The sequence below is a fragment of the Loxodonta africana genome, chromosome 18, assembly GCF_030014295.1.
Source record: "Loxodonta africana isolate mLoxAfr1 chromosome 18, mLoxAfr1.hap2, whole genome shotgun sequence".
Taxonomy (NCBI): Eukaryota; Metazoa; Chordata; class Mammalia; order Proboscidea; family Elephantidae; genus Loxodonta; species Loxodonta africana.
Window position 1 is genome coordinate 56557839 of NC_087359.1, and position 19462 is coordinate 56577300.

General features: G+C 35.0%; 1 protein-coding gene across 2 annotated transcripts in view; it reads right to left on the minus strand.

Moving 5' to 3' along the window:
- Positions 1 to 19462, minus strand: part of SUZ12 (SUZ12 polycomb repressive complex 2 subunit) — a 47599-nt gene continuing 28137 nt past the window's right edge. For both annotated transcript variants that reach the window (XM_010594208.3, XM_003414529.4), the window contains 8 exons: positions 15060 to 15165; positions 11307 to 11484; positions 9766 to 9857; positions 9418 to 9561; positions 8776 to 8933; positions 7643 to 7841; positions 7161 to 7240; positions 1 to 6226 (listed from right to left, as the gene is read on the minus strand). In XM_010594208.3, the coding sequence (XP_010592510.1) occupies positions 5881 to 6226; positions 7161 to 7240; positions 7643 to 7841; positions 8776 to 8933; positions 9418 to 9561; positions 9766 to 9857; positions 11307 to 11484; positions 15060 to 15165 (1303 nt within the window). In that variant the 3' untranslated portion in view covers positions 1 to 5880. The remainder of the gene's footprint in view (positions 6227 to 7160; positions 7241 to 7642; positions 7842 to 8775; positions 8934 to 9417; positions 9562 to 9765; positions 9858 to 11306; positions 11485 to 15059; positions 15166 to 19462) is intronic.

Here is a 19462-nt window from a genome sequence, read left to right on the forward strand (position 1 = left end):
TTTCTGCAAAAAAGGCTGTTGGAATTTTGGCTCTCATTTTTTTTTTTTTTTTTAACAATATTAAGTCTTCATATCCATAAACACAGGATGCCTTCCCATTTATTTAAGCCATTTTTAATTTCTTTCAGCAATGTTTTGTAGTTTTACCCCATGGTTAAGTTTATTAAAGTTCCCTTCTGTTTCTAGCTTTCTGAGTGTTTTTATCATAAAAGCTAGAAATTTTGTCAAATTCTTTTTCTGCTCTATTGAAATGATCTTTTGTTTTACCCCCCTTCATTCTATTAATGTTGTGTATTACATTTATTTTCTAATGTTGAACCACCCTTGTATTCCTGGGATAAAATTGCTCATGGTGCATAATCCTTTTAATATCCTATTGGATTTGGTTTGCTAGTATCTTGAGGATCAACAAACTATTTTGACAACTATTATTGACAGCAACACACTCATTTAGTTATGCCCTAAACTGGTCCAGACCTACCCACATGTATAGTATTCCATGGCTTCCCCTTTCTTGGATTATTCCCTTATTTTTCGTGGAGCACTTCCTCCACTTCTGGGAAGGGTGCCCCCAAGAGTTAAATATTTTGAGAACTGAAAGGTCTGAAAGATCTTTGTATTCTATCCTATGCTCGCTTGATAGTGGCTTGTTCAGAATTGTGTTGGAGAGAATTTTCCTTTACAATACATTGGTTCATTGTCTTCTAGCTTCTGGTGTTGAAAAGTCTGATGCCATTCTGATTCTGGTTCTCTTGTATTCCCCCCCCCTCCTTTTTCAGTCTTCCTAAATTGGTATAATACTCAGCTGGTTAACTCACTGAACTAGGTGTTTGAGCTTGTGACATATCCTTTAAACCCACTAAGATTATACATTCCTTGAGGTTTTGTATCCTAGCTGCACACAGATCACCTGGAGAGTTTTAGAAAATATCAAAGGTTCTGGTTTAATTGGTCTTAGGATGGCGCAGGACCAGGCAGTGTTTTCTTCCATTGTACATAGGGTCACTATGAGTCAGAACCAACTTGAGGGCACCTAACAAGAAGTAAAGCTCAGGTTTTGTTTTAAAGAAACTAGATGATTCTATTGTGCAAGCAAAACAACTAAAAGTGGTCTCCATAGTGGTTTTTTTTGTTGTTGTAAATTTTAATTTGTTTAAATGACTAGTGTCCTTTAAAATTATCCTCCTTGCCTTTTTGTTGTTGTTGTTCTGTCCTTTTATAAAAATGAAAGTGACAGTAGATAGTAGCTTTGCTTGTTTCGTTTGTAAAAGTCCTTATATGACAAAATAAGCCAAAAAAAATTTTTTAGTAGATTACTGGTATGTGAAATCCCAAAGTTGTCAACATTTCCTGATATTTGGACATTTAATAAATTATTTTGAACTAAGACTTTTCTTGTTAAAAAACAAAAAAATATTTAGTAAAATAAAACTAATCCCTCTCACTAAAGATTTTGTCCCATATTTAATGCTGACTAAAATTTTTTTTTTTTTAAAACAGTATTGGCCTTTCTGTGCCCCTTCTATGCATTAATCTTACGTACATAAAGCAGTGTTAAAACAGTTGTAGTTTTGTGGGAGAATGAGACTATTAATCCCAAAAGATTTCTGTGAATTTAATCCTTAGAAAGACTTTACTGAGGGAGGTATTTTAATCCCATTTTGCAGTGAGGACACAAATTCAGTATAGTTAAGTAACTCCTAACAGTTATAAAGCCACAAAATCACCAAAGTTGGGGTTCAAATCCAAGCCTGTCAGCTCCAAAGCCCATTAATTCTCCTACCACACAGCCCTAAATTTCAGGACCCTAGTTTGAGATTAGATACTTTGAAACATGGTTTACTAAAACGCAAGTGAATGTCTCTCTAAAAATTAAGATTCACAAGGACAGGTACAACGTCTGGTTTATTCATCATTGTATCCCTGGTGGCTACCTAATGTGTAGGCCATAGTAGGTGCTCAGTATTGAAGAGAAATAAGGCTTTGGTTGCTTACTCACATGGCAACCACCGTCCTTCTGCTGCAAGACCTCACAGAAGACTCAGCCCCCCAAATAAGAGAAATAAGGATAATTTAGAACTCAGAAGAAAATCCTAGTTGGATTAGTAACAACAAAAAAACCCATTACCGTTCAGTTGATTCCAACTCAGAGCAACCCTATAGGACAGGGTAGAGCTGCCCCATAGGGTTTCCAGGGAGTGCCTGGTGGATCTGAACTGCGGACCTTTTGGTTAGCAGGCAAGTTCTTAACCACTGAGCCACGAGGGCTCCAAGAATTAGTAAAGGAGCTAAGATTTACTGGGTCCCTGTTACATTCTGGGTACTGTGCTAAGTGATTCATAAATCTAAATGTCAAATTATAAAAAGCTTTTAGGATTTCTGATACATGTATAGCCTCACCTTTTCCCTGGAATAATAAGCAATAACTTACCACAGGGATATGTTTCTTTAAGGACAAGAGGAAGAATAAATAAAGTGCAGTTTTGATCTGAGTTCTGGGAGAATCTGAGTCTTAGGTGAATTCCCAGTCCCAGTGCTTGGCACAAGTGCTGCCACAGAGATATTCAATTGCTGTGAAAGAATGGCTGCTAGTGGTAGCATGCTAGAAAAGCAGGAAGAAAGCTATCTAGGTTCTGAAGAAAGTACAGAATAACTTGGACACAAATATGATTCCAGGAGACGGAGCACCTGCAGGTGGCCATTGGTTGAAGCCCTGCCATGTGGATAGGATGGTAGAAATGTGAAAGTACTTCACAGATGCAGTAGCGTAACCCAAGGATAACAACCTTGTTCTCTAGAACCAGCTTTATAAAGTGGCTCATCCCACTGGGCCTTTAATTAACAATCTTACTCCTAAGAAATTTACTTAAATTTTTATCCCTATATAAAAATATTGCACTTGTAGGTAGTAGTACATGGAAACATGATGCTCCAGAAATTAGGTCTTAGGCTACCTCGTGAGAACATCAGAGCGTGGTGTGCCCTGGTGATCCACTTGGTTGGAGGGGAGACTGCATACACAGTGAGAGAGACTGGAAAGATAGACAAGGTCGATGAGGGGCGGAGGACCATGATCTTTACTGTCAACAAAAGGGCACCATTAAAGCTAAGTGCTCTGCTTTAATATGGTAGTCAGGGTAATAAATCCTCACATATTTCTATTTGTGTCAGAGCAAGGTACCTTTAGGCTACTTAGCAAATAGAAAATTTAAGCTGAATGTTTTAGGAACTCTTTTTGGCAGTGAGCTTCTTTAGTCACACTGAAGTCAGTACAATTTTCCTAAGTTCCTACATGTTCCAAATTCTGTGCTAGGCACTTACCCATCCTAACAGGATCGCAGTGGGAAAGCAATCCCCTTCTTAAATATCGGAAATACAAAAATAATAGGCAGTACATTCAGATGTTTCAAAAATGGCAGTGAAAAGTCTACTTCCCACACCTGTCCCTTAATCCAGCTGTCTTCCCTGAAAAAAACTGTTCGTGTATCATTTTAGGGATATTCTACAAAAGCTCGAGCATTTTTTTTTTTTTACAAATGGTAGCCAACTGTAAACTATATTATCTCCTCCCCTCTGTCAGCCTACAGTCATGTTCAAGCTTCCCATTTAGGAATCCCCTGCATTCTTCCACTGACCTGTCTGCCTCTTGCTGTGGCCTCATCTTTCACACACTCTTGATGACAACCTTCTCTAACTCCTCACTTGCCACTTATTATCACACAAAATACTAGTTGCAATTGATGTTACTAGAATTGAAAGCATGATTTCATATTAATGTTTTCCTCCATTTCTTACTAGCTGGGATCCATTATTTTGTGTACTTTTTTCTGGATCCTGATTCTGCTAGCCAAGTATGGAATGCACGCATTAACAATGCATAACAAAACAAAGACAGAATACAGCTTTTATATTATTGAACTTTATGTACAAAATCATTTGATTTCAAATAAACATTTAATGTAAAAACAAATGTTCTTTTAAACTGAATTTTTTTTTTACATCTATTGTACCATTCAAATGTTTTATCATCTTACATGATTTCTTCAAAATCTCTTATCAAGGGTACATATAGAAAAGCATTTTTTTATAAATAGAAACAAAGGGTTTTTTCCAGGTTTTATTATAAGATGACATAAAAAGTTTACTCAGCAAAAGTAATTTCATTACTATTTGGGGGAGGGAATCACCAACTTTTTGTGCAAACAATGCTAGCCTTCTTTTAAGCATTAAGAGCATAACTGCTTAAGAAATGACATAAGCAATAATTCTACACCTACATCTCCCCTAAAATAATCTATTTTTGTTTTTTTACAATATGTGCACAGCTTTAGCAAATTAAAGCCCGAGAGCAATGCGTGAGATCCACTCTCCGGAGGCATCATCAGAGTTTGCTGTAACTCATCATTCGGAGAGCTTACCAAACACCAAGGAGTCTGTAATGAAAACTGCAGTTTCCCTCTTCCCTATTCTTTAACACAGAAATCCATGACTAAGAACTTAATACTGGATGACAAATCACATCCACATTATTAGTTAAATAGTCTCACAGTTAAACACATCTTAAACACCAATCAGTATTTACATTTTATAAATTTCTGAAGACACCATTAGAAAGCTTATATATCCCTTCATTAAACAAAATAGGGAACTGCATCTGATGGTGGTGGAATGAAATTAAAAAATTAAAAATACCTGTATTTACAGCAGCATTGATCCTTTATAAATAAAGAATATGAAAATGCAATATCTTTAAGGATAATAAAAAATTGAGGTGATGTTACTCAACCACAGTGCTTGGAGTTGGAATAAAAACCTATTGGTGCTTGTTAATGTGCCAGTAGTGAAACCACTTTCTGTTGGAAAAAATCCAACTGCAAATATGTGCATAAAACACATATAACACAGGGCAAAATTGCTCAAAACGATTCAAGTCAGCTTATCTGTATTGGATATTCTAATCATGAAATACATTACAAAGACACCTTCGCCAAAAAGGGGGGCGGGGGAGGGCATAACAGTCCCCCTTGAAAGTGGCATCTTAAAAATCCCAAACTCACTCTTCCCTTGGTTTACGTCCTAATGAAAAGATGTGGACAGCCGAGTTTACCATGGGATCACCTAATTGAAAAAGAAAAACCAGGAACAGCAAAATGTTCAAGTTTAAAAGAATATACTGGGTGAGCAAAACACTAAAATTATCCACATAAAAACAAATGGTCAGTAACTATATAAACCAATATGGCATTTCACTGTCAACAATGTGAAAAATTAACATCTCAAACAGGCTTAAGACGAAGAAGTGCTATTTTAAAATTGTAAAATGAGCTTATTTAATGTAAAATAATATTTTAATTTTTCATTCCAAATTGTTAAATGATTTCAAAATCAAGGATCAAGGTTTGATTGCAAATAGTAATCCAACATAATTTCATAAAAATTTTCAATTTTTTAAAAAGGGAATTGCATTCAATTTTCTTTCCCCAAGAAAATGTCTCACAATTACGAAGTAGAAAAACAGCCAGTCACAAATGCAAAGAACATTATAATAATTTATATGAGATAATTTCTAATTATCAATTCAATATTTCATAAGACAAGTGTCGGAAGTTAAAATAAAGCTTTCTTTCAAGTATTGCTTTCCATGCTCAAACCAGAGAATGTTGTAATGACATCAATAAAACTGATAGACACATAATGCTTGCATAATGAAGTGAAGAAGAACCCTGATAGAAATATCCTTGTTGAAATCATTTACTTCGTCTACAGTGCCTGTTTGGAACCTATGATTAAAAACAAAACAAAACAAAAACCCTCTTCCTAGAGGCTGAATTCCCTAGAATGCAACTTCAGTGTTTGTCCATAATATGGGGTCGGGCTTTTTCAGAGTTTTTGTTTCTTGCTCTGTTTTAAAACCCCTGAGACACCATCTGTTTCCAGAGCTTTCTCTCTTGAGTTAATTTCACTAAAGCCATTTGCTGTCCCATTTTGTTCTTCACTAATTTCTTCATTTGCAGGGGAAGCAGATTCTCCTTTTTCTAATTTTTGCTGCATTTCACGGAGCTTGGTAACAGCTTTATCTATTGACATTATGCTAATAAGATTAAAGTCATGCATGCTGACTAGATGAAGCATGAAGTTTCGACATAAATTCTTCTTAATTATTTTCTGTCCATAATTTTCTACAAACAGCATACAGGCATGATTCATTTGATTGTCAGCAATAAACCTATTTAACAAAAAAAAAAAAAACACACAAAATAACAGTGATGCAAAGTATTTTTGTCAAATGCAACAGTGATAAGCATTACAGAACAGTAAGACTACACCCAAATCTAGCAAGTGCTGATTTAACCAGTAGCAAAACTATAGTGCAGTGGAGATTCTATCACCTGAACGAGCTTACCATTTTAGAAATTTAAAGAGATTTAATCTAACCAGAGCTTAGCCAAGTACCATTAGAATGTTGCTGCTGGGTACCTTCGAGTTGACTCCGACTCACACTGACCCCCTGTGACAAAATAAGGTTCTAAATAAAGAAGGCAGGTAGAAAACAAAAATATGTATATTCACACAGGGAAAGAGTCACAAAGGCATGAAAAACTGTAAGAATGGTTCTACCTTGAAATGGTGACAAATGAGAAATCAGGAAGGCCATTTATATTTTATTCTGGATAATTAAGCAATTCTTAAAAAACTGTGGTGGTAACTGTGATAAGTAATTTTCAGGATTTCCAGGCATGTAACACACAGCAATGAGTAAAAGGAAAAATGGATAATTTAAAAAAATGTGGGGGGAGTATTTTAATCTAATGAGCTTTTAGAAGGTGTGCTGCCTTTACATTATTAAGTCACAATAAGTGAAAACGTTAAATTCAATTCAACTGATGGTAACGTTAAAGCTTTTTAATGTAAATATTAAAAGAAAAAAACTTGAGGACTGTTTTAGAGAAATTAAAAAATAATCTCCTGTTAGGTGGAATGATACACATTCTTTGAACATCACCATCTTCCTACATGCAGTTATAATACTTTGGACTATGATGAGATTTGGGACATATATCTAAATTAATGGAATTTTTAATAAGATTCTAACAGATTTATAGAATGTGAAGCAGCAAGAGTATAAGGTAAACAGAATATTTAATTTAGAAATACCCTACCCATGCTTCATGACATGGAGATTCCATAATTTCATCACTTCTTTCTCTCCTTCATTAACGTCAGAAAATTCTTCAATTTGCTAAAAAGAAAAAAAAAACCTACTAAATACAGGATGAATGTAATCGGTATTTCTAAGAAACAATTTGTGAGAATGTAAAAAATAGAATATTCTGCAACTAAAAATATAACTTCTTTATATGAAAGGCAATATTTCTTAAACTAAGCTATGAAATAGTTTCTATACATATTACACATGAAAATACCCAACACAAAGTCACACTAGGAAAACCTGTCTTCCCTTTAGTTGGTGACCTTCTTAAATGGCACAATTCTAAAAGTATAGATCCCCAAGTTCCTTAGTTTAGCAAAACTTCCTTTACTGAGTCAAAAGTCTAATTCATATTAAACTGCTAACAGTTTTCAAAATTCATTTAACCATAAAATTCTAAAGATCACTACTAATAATGATAATAATAATTACTGTAATGGTTTTTTCTCTTAGCCATTCAGGATCTTTTTCATCTTCACTATCTACTTCCATTTCTTGTGGACGGAGAGGTAAGCAGGTATCACTATGGAAATACAGGCGATTGTGTCCACTACTGTACGTTCGTTGCTGTTCCACTTCTCCATCTTCAGATTCAAGAAATTCAGACATGCTTGCTTTTGTTCGTTTTGGCCTAAAGAAATAAAGAAACACTGATACAATATACTATCTACATCATGTAATTACATGACTTTGACTTGAGAGCTGCAAAAATTTGACAATATTACCATTTTACAAAACTGACCACAAATCAACTCTATTTGAGGCAATCCCTGAAAAAAAATCTATAACAAAGATTATTTTCTTTCTGTATATAACATGAAGCAGACCTATTATATATCAATTTAAATACCAAAATATTAAAGATAAACTTGTCTTTCTGGGTTTGAAAAATCTAGAAAAAAGAGAAACATGATTAAAGGGAAAAAGAGCTAGTTAGAGAAAAAGAAGCTGAGAATATGCACATAAAGTCCTACATATGTCCCAAATGTGTATCCTAAGACATTTAGGTATATTCACAAAGCAGAAAAACCACAGCACTGATTATACAGTGTTATTACAGATTATTACACAGCCATTTGAGGATTTTTTTTTTAACTGGTTTTACAAAAATAAAAAATTCCTTTTGATAACTTTAATCTCAGTAGTCAATCAGCTGCCATGAATGTACCAAGGTGATTATAAGGCCGAACAAGGAAAACCAGCCCCAGATACTGGCTAGCTGGGTACTATCACGCAGAATACTAAGTGACAGTAAGTAGCAGGCTTCTTTGTATTTCACCCAGCATCTTCACTGGGAGGAGGCTTTAATGCCACTAACCAATGCAGCCGTGTGACATTAACAGCTAAAACACAGGGAAAAGCTTTAAGGAAGACATAAAAAAGCCCCTTGGGAAATTAAAGCTGGGGAGGGTTACAAAGGATTAAACCACCCCCAGACTATGTTGCACTGGTGATTTCCACCTGAACAGCAAGCAGCCACTCTTTTCTGATTCCTCCAACATCATCAAGGAGTCAGGGAATGAACTTTTTGTTATACAGCCTTTTTTTTTTTTTTTTTAACCTACCTGCACACAAGTATGTGTGTGATAGGAGTTCTCTTTACTGGTCCATTTCGACTAAAGGCAAATCCAGGTTGGCGATGAATATCCTGAGGATTTCCTGCATAGGAGCCATCATAACACTCGTTGATAGAAACATCTATCCTAGCACCTTTTGGATGATACTGTAACAAAAATGGCAAGGTGTTTAGGAAAGAAAAAATTATCCTACCCTAAATACCTAGTCTCCAATTTAGTTAATAAAAAAGTATTTGTGGGTTCTTGAATTTTGAAGCCTAAAACAGGCCAGGCACATCAGCATAGAGAACAGAAAGTGACAGACCTAGAATCAAAAGACGTGTTTGAAATCCGGGCTTGATGACTTTGCACAAATTATTTCTTGCCTGACCAAGAGTAAGGAAAATACCACCTAATTCAAAAATAATTCTGTGAGGATAATGTGAGTCAATACATGTACAATATACAAATATTAATTATTGTTCCAAATGTATGTAAAATGAATCATTCATTGTAATCCATGTATATAGCCATCCTTCAATAGCAAACATTTTGGTACTTATTCACAAACGGTAACTTTTTAAACTCAGGTTTTCTTACATTTATTGTACTTTATTTTACTGGTAAGAAAAAAAGCGAAAAGTTACTTACAACATAATTGAAGATAAATCTGCTATGGCAGAGTTTAAGATGCTTGAGTAAACTATAAAGTTTGCGACAGTTCAGAGTGCACCAAGGGCAATGCAGGTCATCTCTTGCTTCAGTCTGCTGTCTTGTATTGTTATTATAAAGGAACTGGGAAAAAAAACAACAAACTCCCAACTTTCACATCTCAAAATATGTTTCAATTTCATCTGTAAACATAATTTAAAAGAGAAACAATCTAAAAGGAAACTTAAGTTAAAGACATTCTTTTTATTTAATGTACCAAAATACTTCAGCTGTTAACATCAAAACATTTTCACTATTACTTAAAAAAGAAGGGTGAGCTATGTTTACCTGGTAAAATATTCTTAATTTTTGTCGGTTTTCATTTGAAGTATCTTTTTCTTTTCTTGTTTGTAGATCTGTAGTCAGTGATTCTTTAACAGCTGAAAATATATGCTTTTATATTTAATGAAAATATTTGCTTTTATAAGTAATATATCTTACCAAAATGATTAAAACACTAAAGGTTTCACAGAATTCTAACTATGGTATTTAACACAATTACTGCTCTTACCTCAACTGATGATCATAGATTAACCAGCACCCCTAATTAGATGCTAAACCTTTATTGGCAGGACCCATTTTTCCCCTTAAAAACCACCTCCTTTTGTCCTAATCCATTATAAAAGTAACCCACGTAATTATACATGGTCACTATAGTAAGTTTTAAGCACTCTGAAGGTCAGTGTGTGGTTTTAATTGGTCTTCATATTCCCAGTGCCCAAGTTTGCAGGCACCCACTAAGTGTTAGTCTAACAGAAACTAAATAAAAACTGATTGTATAAAAATCACTCCAAATCCAAAAGATAATCACAGAAAATAGTTTTGGAATATTTCCTTTTAGACTTAAGAAAAAAAGAATATTTTTGCTGACATAACTATTCCACATATGCAATTTTGTACCAAACTTTTTTTTAGCATGTATCGTAAGTCATTTTTTACATTGTAACAATTCTTTTATCCATTTAAGTGGCTGCAGAGTATTTTGAGACGTGCCCATATTATAATTTACTTGGGAAATCTTCTCCCTGATGTGGGCCGTGTCTTGTATCTCTTTAATCTGACCATTATAGTGACCTGCATAAAATGAATGGACATGAGTGGTCAATGTCAAAGACAGCTGTCTTAAGATTTCTGCCTTCTTTAAACAGACTTCGAGAAAAACAATTCAGATGCTCTCAGGTCAAGGACTGTGCTCCTTATCAGGCAGACACAAAATGACAGAACACTGCAACTTGGGTCTTTACCCAGGAGAGCGTGTTCCTCTTCAAAAACATAGTATTTACTGTAAAACTTAACCTCATAAAATCCAGATGACAATGACTCTCTCCTAGCCCCCAAATTTGAAAAATATTCTGTAATACTGAATTCAGTGCTACAACATATACAGCTTTTTACATGAATTATAAAAAGTATAGTTCCAAACCCCTTAAATTTGCAATTCCAAAATATAAAAAAAGCTCTTAAAACCAAGAGATTTTTCATGAGTTTCTGGCAAATTTATTTAGTAGAAAAACTTGTCCTAAATTAATATGAAGCTATCTATAGACCCTACTTGGAGGTGTTATATATGGCATATATACTATACAGCAGGTTATATTTCTAAAGAAAATTAGATATTGCCACACACATTTAGCACAAGGGTTTTAGAATAAGGGATCATCAATCAGGGCTTCAACACAAAACTTAACATTTAATATAGAAGAACCCTAATTTATTCATAATCTAATAAATCAAATACTATTTTCTGGATAATAATTACATGAAGAAAAGAATGACGTTAAGTCCTAACTCTACAAAACCTTTACTTTGATAGAAAGATGTTTACTTACCAATAGTTTGAGTAGGTTTTACTGAACCAGGCTTGTTTTCTTGATGGAGACTTTCTGAATTTCTAGTGGCAAGAGGCTTGGCAATAGGAGCTGTAGATTTATCATTGGTCTCTCCTGTCCAACGAAGAGTGAACTGCAACGTAGGTCCCTGAGAAAATGTTTCAAATGGAGGCAGCCTCTAAAGAGGAGAAAAACATGAGAAGAGTGAAGATTCAAACAATAAACTGAAATTATAGGAATTAAAGAGCAACTATTTATTTTAAGTCAAATCAAAGAGACACTCATTGAAAATTCAAACGCCTACAGTGACAGCCAGGGAAGTAAAGTAAACGTATGAAGAAGACCCCAGAGGACAGGAGAACTCAGGCTGTCTAAAAGGGGCAGCCGCTCGTTAGCAACAGCTGGATTGTTGCCATGTGTAAATATTGGCCCAGTACAGGCAGATATTCACGTTTTTTCAAAAGAAGCCAGAACTCCAAGTTTACTTAGGAAATCTTCCCATTTTTGAACATGGGTAACCAATTCAAGGAGGAGCCCTGGTGGTGCAGTGGTTAAAGCATTCAGCTGTTAACCAGAGGTCAGTGGTTTGAACCTACCAGCTGTTCCGCGGGAGAAAGATGTGGCAGTCTGCTTCCGTGAAGATTTACAGCCTTGAAAATCCTATGGGGGGCAGTTCTACTCTGTCATATAGGGTCACCATGAGTTGGAATTGGCTCGATGGCAGTGGTTTGGAAACCAATTCAAAAAGTCTTTTAAAAACCTGTGGTACTCAAAAGCCTGCCAGTTTTCAACCTCTGCTCTTAAGCGACCAATTACTTTTCCTTTTGTAAATTGAATAGCTTTGGCAATGACTGATTTTCCTCGACTTCCCTCAGCTGCATTAACAATGCCTATTCTTCCTTCTCTGGTTTCGGCACATTGAACCATCTTTTGCTTTCCTTGTCCACCCCTAATTATTTATAAGACAACTCTTCTCTTGGTCTCAATTCCTAAGCTAACTTTTAGCTCTATGCCCCAATCTCTCATTCATCCTCAACGTTCTATCCTGCGATGATCATCACAAATTGGTCCTCCATTCCTATCTTTATACTTGAGCTCTAAACCCGTATCTTCAATTGTTTCTTGGATATTGTCACTTGGACCCAAATATGTTTAGAAGTAAATCCATTATCTTCTAAAATAAATTTTCCTTCCTGGGTACAATTATTGTTTTTAGCATTATCCTACTAGTAATCCTAAACTCGAAAAATTGGAATCACATTGGACCCCTATTTTTTTTCTCATCACCAAGTCCCTGCTGAAATGTCTATCATTTCTTCCTCTCCTTTCAATAATCACAGCAATGGTATAGATCCTTATTGCCTTATTACAGTATCTCAGCTACTTTTCCTGCTTTTTTTCACTTTTACTTCCCAATCCATATATGGGAGTCCAAATAACCTTTTCATAGACTTCTTTCATGTCATTCTCTTTCACAGGAACCTTCAGTAAGTTCCTATTTCTTTTTGAACTGCCATAACAAGACTAAACTGCTACATCTTTATTACAAACAATCCTTTTAAAATTATAATTTTAGACTGGAACAAGCTAAATATGTGATCATATAAACTGGTTTTGACACAGCAAAATCATATTCAGGAGCCTAGCTTATAAAAATATTCACAATGCAGAAAAGCACACATACAAGTATATTTACTACAGCATTTCTACAAATGTAAAAAATTAAAATAACCTAACTATCCATTAAAATGGGGTTGGTTTAGTAAACTATGGGACACTTTCTTAAAAGAATACCACAGGGCTTTTAGAAAGAGGTAAATCTGTATGTCCTGAGTTGGAAGGATGTCCATTTTATTTGGCTGCAAACAATTTATTTTAAAATCTCATATATATAATTCTTATGTTCTCGTGTATAAACTTGACATATTTTAAGTAAGAAACTTAAAGCAAAAAGATCTACAAAAAATAAATGCCTGTAGATTATGAAAACACTATAGGTAAGTATGAAGAAATGAAAATTAATTGAAATCCCATCACCTAGAGAGATATTATCATATTAATTTACTAAAAATGGGATGATGCACACTACTACTAAAATTTAAATATCATGGAAATGTTCTTTTCCACATTGTAATCATACTTTTTAAGGGCTGTTTAGATTTAAGTTTCCAATTTTTCACTATTTAAAAAATGCTGAGAAGAGCTACTACCTACATCTTCACTTAACCTGTTACTCCTTTTTGACAAAATTATCCGACTTACTGTTAAAACTACATACAGAATTTTAATTTTTCTACATACTGTTCATCTTCCCTCCAGTAAGACTGTACCAACTTTTCTTACATCAAAGCATTATTTTAGCGTAATGGATCCTTACACCCCCAACAGCGCCAGAAACTGTCAATTCTTTTAATCTTCATCACACTAGTAGTCAAAAACATCACATCTGATTTTTTTTTTTTGCATGTTTCTGAATACTAATAAGGATGAACATCTTTTAAAATTTTTACTAGGCATCTACATTTGTTCTTAAGAACCGCCTGGTCATCCTTCATCCATTTTTCCTACTGGATTACTTCTTTTTTTTTATTACTCATTTATAAAACTGTGTATCCATATTAGCCTTTTGTGCATTGCAAATATTTTCTCCCAGTTCATCATTTCTCTTTTTACCTTTAGATTTTTTGCAATACAGAAATGATTTAATTCATCAATTTTTTACGTTACGCATTTAGCTTTTGTATAATTAGAAGGGCCTTCCTCACCACAAGGGTATGTTAATACTCATCTACATTTTTTCTACAGTTAGGTTGTGTTAATTTTAACATTTGTTTCTAAGCCTACTGGAATTTATTAGGTTTATTTCCAGATGGCTAGAGAACAGCTCTGCCAGAATTATTAAGGAACAGTCCATCATTCCCACATACAGATCTACAGCACCACATTCATCATAAACCAAATTCCAAATACACAGGCAACTATTTCGGGACGATACATCAGTGATCTGCTTGTTCATTCCTATGCTCGTAACAGAGTTTGAATTCTTTTAGCTAACAGTATATTCTACTACCTGGAAAGTCAAGGCTCTCCTGAGTACACATCTCTATAACTCTGTATCGTTACATACTTATTCTTCTAGGTTAACTTGAGACTAATTTTAATGCTCAAAAAAATCTTTTAGGAATTTCGTTTTGTGTGCATTGACCTGGTAAATTTAGAAGTAACTGACATTTTTATTTTGTTAAGTGTTCCTAGCCAAGAAAATATATGTTTGCCTATTTTTTTTCTTTTCTGTCTCTTAAAAGAGTTATTTTAAGTATGCTTCATCTAAGTTCTGCTGATTACTAGTCATCACATTACCTGATGCTACTGTCACTAGGACTTAAAATAATAGCAGTTAACATTTATTGAGCACTTATCTTATGCCAGGCATGGTGCTAAGCACATTTTATTATCTCATTTAACCCATCAATTCTACGCCTCATTTTAAAGATGAGAAAAAATGAGACCAAGTCAGTAACTTGCCAAACGCCACATAACTAGCAAGTGATGGAACTGAGACATGAACTCAGGTAGTCTGGCTCCAAAGATGAGGCCTTCCATTAAATGCTCTGACTAGATCATTTTTACTTACACTTTTCAAAGTATAGACATGAAAGACTTTACCTCCACATAAATTTGCATTTGGGGAAGAAAACATCAAAAAGGAGAGTTCGTAATTATAACATGCTCAACCTTCTAAGTAGTCCATACCTTCCCATCAAGAATAGTTTCCCATGTTGCTCTTTTCTTGCTTATAGGACATTCTTCCATTTCCTGCATGGCTACTTCATATTCCCCATCTAAAAGCTGTAAGCGCCTGTTAGACAAACACATACACTTTAGAGTAACCTGTATGTTATTTTATGTACACAAATTCTACATCTCTAGTTTTATATTAAAAAGTCTTTGTTAAACTTGTAAACTAATTTACACATCCAACAAGATTTTAAAATATGCCTATACTCCAGTGCTGACAATAGCAATTTTACTGATTTACTACAGAATTACTTCATTACTATAGTTACTCAGAAAACTTTATACATTTTAACTATAATATGCCTAAAGTCTCAAAACCTGGTTGTCTTGAATGTTAATTATAAAGCGTGTGTAGGCTTTATACTTCAAAAAATGGCAGAAGAGTGTTACACCACTTGCCTTAGGAAACCACTAAGAATTACGCCTCTGTTAACTATTGTAAATGCTTGAACTAGAATTCTTTACTGCTTATACTTGACCAGTAAACTAATTGACGATAATAATGACTGTGATAACTGTAAGATTATATAAGGGCCCCTGGCACATATAGGTGCTCAATAAATATTTCAGGAATGAATAAATTAAATACCGGGCCAATCAAGTAATTTACATCCATACTCACAGTAGTTATAATGTATGTGTACATATTTGTGTGTATATACAGTCATGTGTCACTTAACGTCCACAGTTCTCAGAAATAGGATGTTATGTGATTTGGACGCTGTACAAACATGCCCAAATTGCGAGCAGTAATATTCAGTGATTTTCCACCTTCATGTTGTTTAATAACCTTGTTTCACTTCCAAATTGATACTTCTTCTTTGCCTCTTGCAGCTGCTATCACGAGTGCTGGTTTTGCTGTGTTTGGGAGCCATGATGCATATCACAGTAATATTTTCAAAAGAAAATTAAACAGAGATAACGCTACAACATTCAAGAGACTCGTGATACATGAGATTGGAAGCTGCTGCCTATGAGTCAAAGCATACACTGTTATAGGATAAACTTTTTACTTGTTAAGTAGGGAAAGTTCATGTTAAAATAACTACAGAAAGTACAGTACAGTACGTATAAGGGCCAATAACACGGTGTTTATTATGACTATCAAGACACAGTATTGTAGGTTTTTATATGTACTGTACCATTATATGCCTGCTTTGTATACAAGATACATGAGACACATGTGTTATGTGCAGGAAGCTATTATGTTTACTATATCCAGTTACGTCTGCTATGTTCTGTTCTCTGATCAGGGTGTCTGAACTTTTATAACTGTTACGGGACCACAGACGTATATGTGGTAGAATGTTACCCAAACAGATGTTATGCGGCACATGACTTTATATAGTTTATGTAATTCTTTCTATGCCTTAATACTGGTAACCTCATGGTTACGAGAGGGGGGAGTGAGGGAGGGTGGGAGAGGGGAATTCACTAATTAGATAGTAGATAAGAACTACTTTAGGTGATGGGAAGGACAACACACAATACAGGAGAGGTCAGCACAACTAGACTAAACCAAAAGCAAAGTTTCCTGAATAAACTGAATGTTTCAAAGGCCAGCATAGCAGGGGTGGGGGTTTGGGTACCATAGTTTCAGGGGACATCTAAGTCAATTGGCATAATAAAATCTATTAGGACAACACTGTACATCCCACTTTGGAGAGTGGCACCTGGGGTCTTAAACACTAGCAAGTGGCCATCTAAGATTCATCAACTGGTATCAACCCACCTGGATCAAAGGATAATGAAGAACACCAAGGACACAAGGTAATTACGAGCCCAAGGGACAGAAAGGGCCACATAAACCAGAGACTACATCAGCCTGAGACCAGAAGAAACAGATGGTGCCTGGCTACAACCAATGATTGCCCTGACAGGGAACACAACAGAGAACCCCTAAGGGAGCAGGAGAGCAGTGGGATGCAGACCTCAAATTCTCATAAAAAGACCAGACTTAATGGTCTGACTGAGACTAGAAGGACCCTGGCGGTACGGCCCCCAGACCTTCTGTTGGCCCAGGACAGGAACCGTTCCCAAAACTAACTCTTCAGACATGGATTGGACTGGACAACGGGTTGGAGAGGGATGCTGGTGAGGAGCTTCTTGGATCAGGTGGACACTTGAGACTATGTTGGCATCTCCTGCCCAGAGGGGAGATGAGAGGGTAGAGGGGGTTAGAAGCTGGCGAAATGGACATGAAAAGAGAGAGTGGAGGGACGGAGCAGCCTGTCTCAACAGGGGAAGAGTAATTAGGAATATGTGGCAAAGTGTATATAAGTTTTTGTGCGAGAGACTGACTTGATTTGTAAACTTTCACTTAAAAAACAATTATAAAAAAAAAAAAGCGCTGGTAACCACTACCACCCAAAATACCATTCTTCAACCATGCTCAATAATTAATCACTAAGCTTCTTTTCACCAGTTGTAAGAGAAATTCTGTTAGGTAGTAATATAATAGCTAACATTTATTGTTTATTATGTGCCAGGCACTATTCTAAACACTTCGCAGTTCATTTAATCTTCTAACAACTCCATAAACTAGGTGCTATTTTTCAGAGAAGGAAACTGAGGCACAGAGGTGTTCAGTAACTTGCTTTATTATCACAGTAAACAGCCAAAACTAGCAACTGAATCCAGGCAGTCTGTTTCAAAGTCTGATTCTTAACACCAAATGATTATGAGACTTAAGAATTTTTGTCTTTGTTCTATGTTGTTCTACTTGAATTTAGTCTACTACCATAGTATATTCAGCAAAGCCATTCAACTTTCAAAAATCTAATCTAAGTTTTATCTGAATAAGTAATACATTCATATGCTTCTAAGTTAAAAAGTAGCTTCTCTCATTTTTTTACATGGCTATGTAATTTTTTTTTTTTTATGTAATATTCCATTTTATGGCTGTACATTTGACAGCTACAGTCCAACTTACTCTACCTATAATGTATGAGGACTTTTTCCCCACAGCCTCATCAACAGTGCTTTATCAAGCTTTTTGATCTCTGCCAATCTGATAAGTGAAAAAATGGTATCTCAGTGGACTTTAATTCAGATGCCTTGTTTATTTTTGTTTAAGAAGCATATATACTTTCTTTTCTTGTATAAACTTTCTATGTATATCCTTTATCCATTCTTCTATTGGGTTGCCGCCTTTACCTTTTTAATTGGTATGATTTCTTTATATTAGAGGATAAGACATCTGTCTATAACAGGAATTGAAATAATTTCCTCCTGACTTGTCATTTTTATTTTGACTTTCTTTATGATGGCTTTTGCTTTTTGAAAGTTTTTTTTTTTTTGCTAAAGATTTAATACTTTCCTATATGGCTTTTGAATTTTGATCATTCTTTACGAAGACTTTTAACTTCTTTGAGAATATAGATAACAGTTTTCATACATCTAGTCTCAAGATCTTGACTTATAAATACCATCTACCTACTAAAAGGAAGGAGGATTCCTTGAAGAAATGGCCAATTGCAGAGCAGAGGTAGGAAAAGGTAAGCCTAGAATATTTTACTATTTCAGAAAATAAGGAAATACTTAAAAAAAAAGAAAATCAAAAGGACATAAGAGCCTCCTTAGAGGGCTCCTCCTGACCAAATTTAGGACAACTTGTGCCTCAAAATGAATAACATAAAATGGATTACAACAGAATGAATAAACAAACTTCATTAATCCATGCTGATGCTAAAAAAAAAAAGTTGAGGAAAGAAAAGCTCTTCTTTAATAAATGTGAAAGAAATGACAGAAGTTACCAGTTGGCAAATGCCGTAATAATGATTTATTCAAGCAAGAAACTTCAATGGATTCTATAACCATTAGGTGAAAGACTACTGGGGAAAAAAGAAATTTGCCCAATTTCAGGTATTACCAAATTTACATACTAATCACAAAGGGAAAAAAGTACCTTTACAATGGAGAAACGTGGTGAACGCCAATTTAACCAAGTAATCAAACCTTGTGTCTGTAGTGATGTGCACAGAGTTTCCCGCCAAAAATGTTTAACCTGAATCTAATCATGAGGAAACAATGATACAAGTCCAAACTGAAAGCCATTCTGCAAAACTAATTATCTGTTCTAAAAATAAGTATCACAAAGGGTAAAAAAAAAAAAGTCTGGATAATTGTTTCAAATTGAAGGAATCCGGACAGATACATGAAAACTAGCTACAGTTCTCAATCACTGATGGGGAGTAGGAGAAAGAGCTTATAAAAGACATTATTACGGTCAATTGGGGGGACAGTATTTTATCTGTTGTATTATGTTCAGTTGCCTGAATACAACAAGTGTACTGTGGTTTATGCAGGGGAATGTCTTTGTTCTTGGAAGATATGTGCTAATGTGTTTAGGAGTGAAG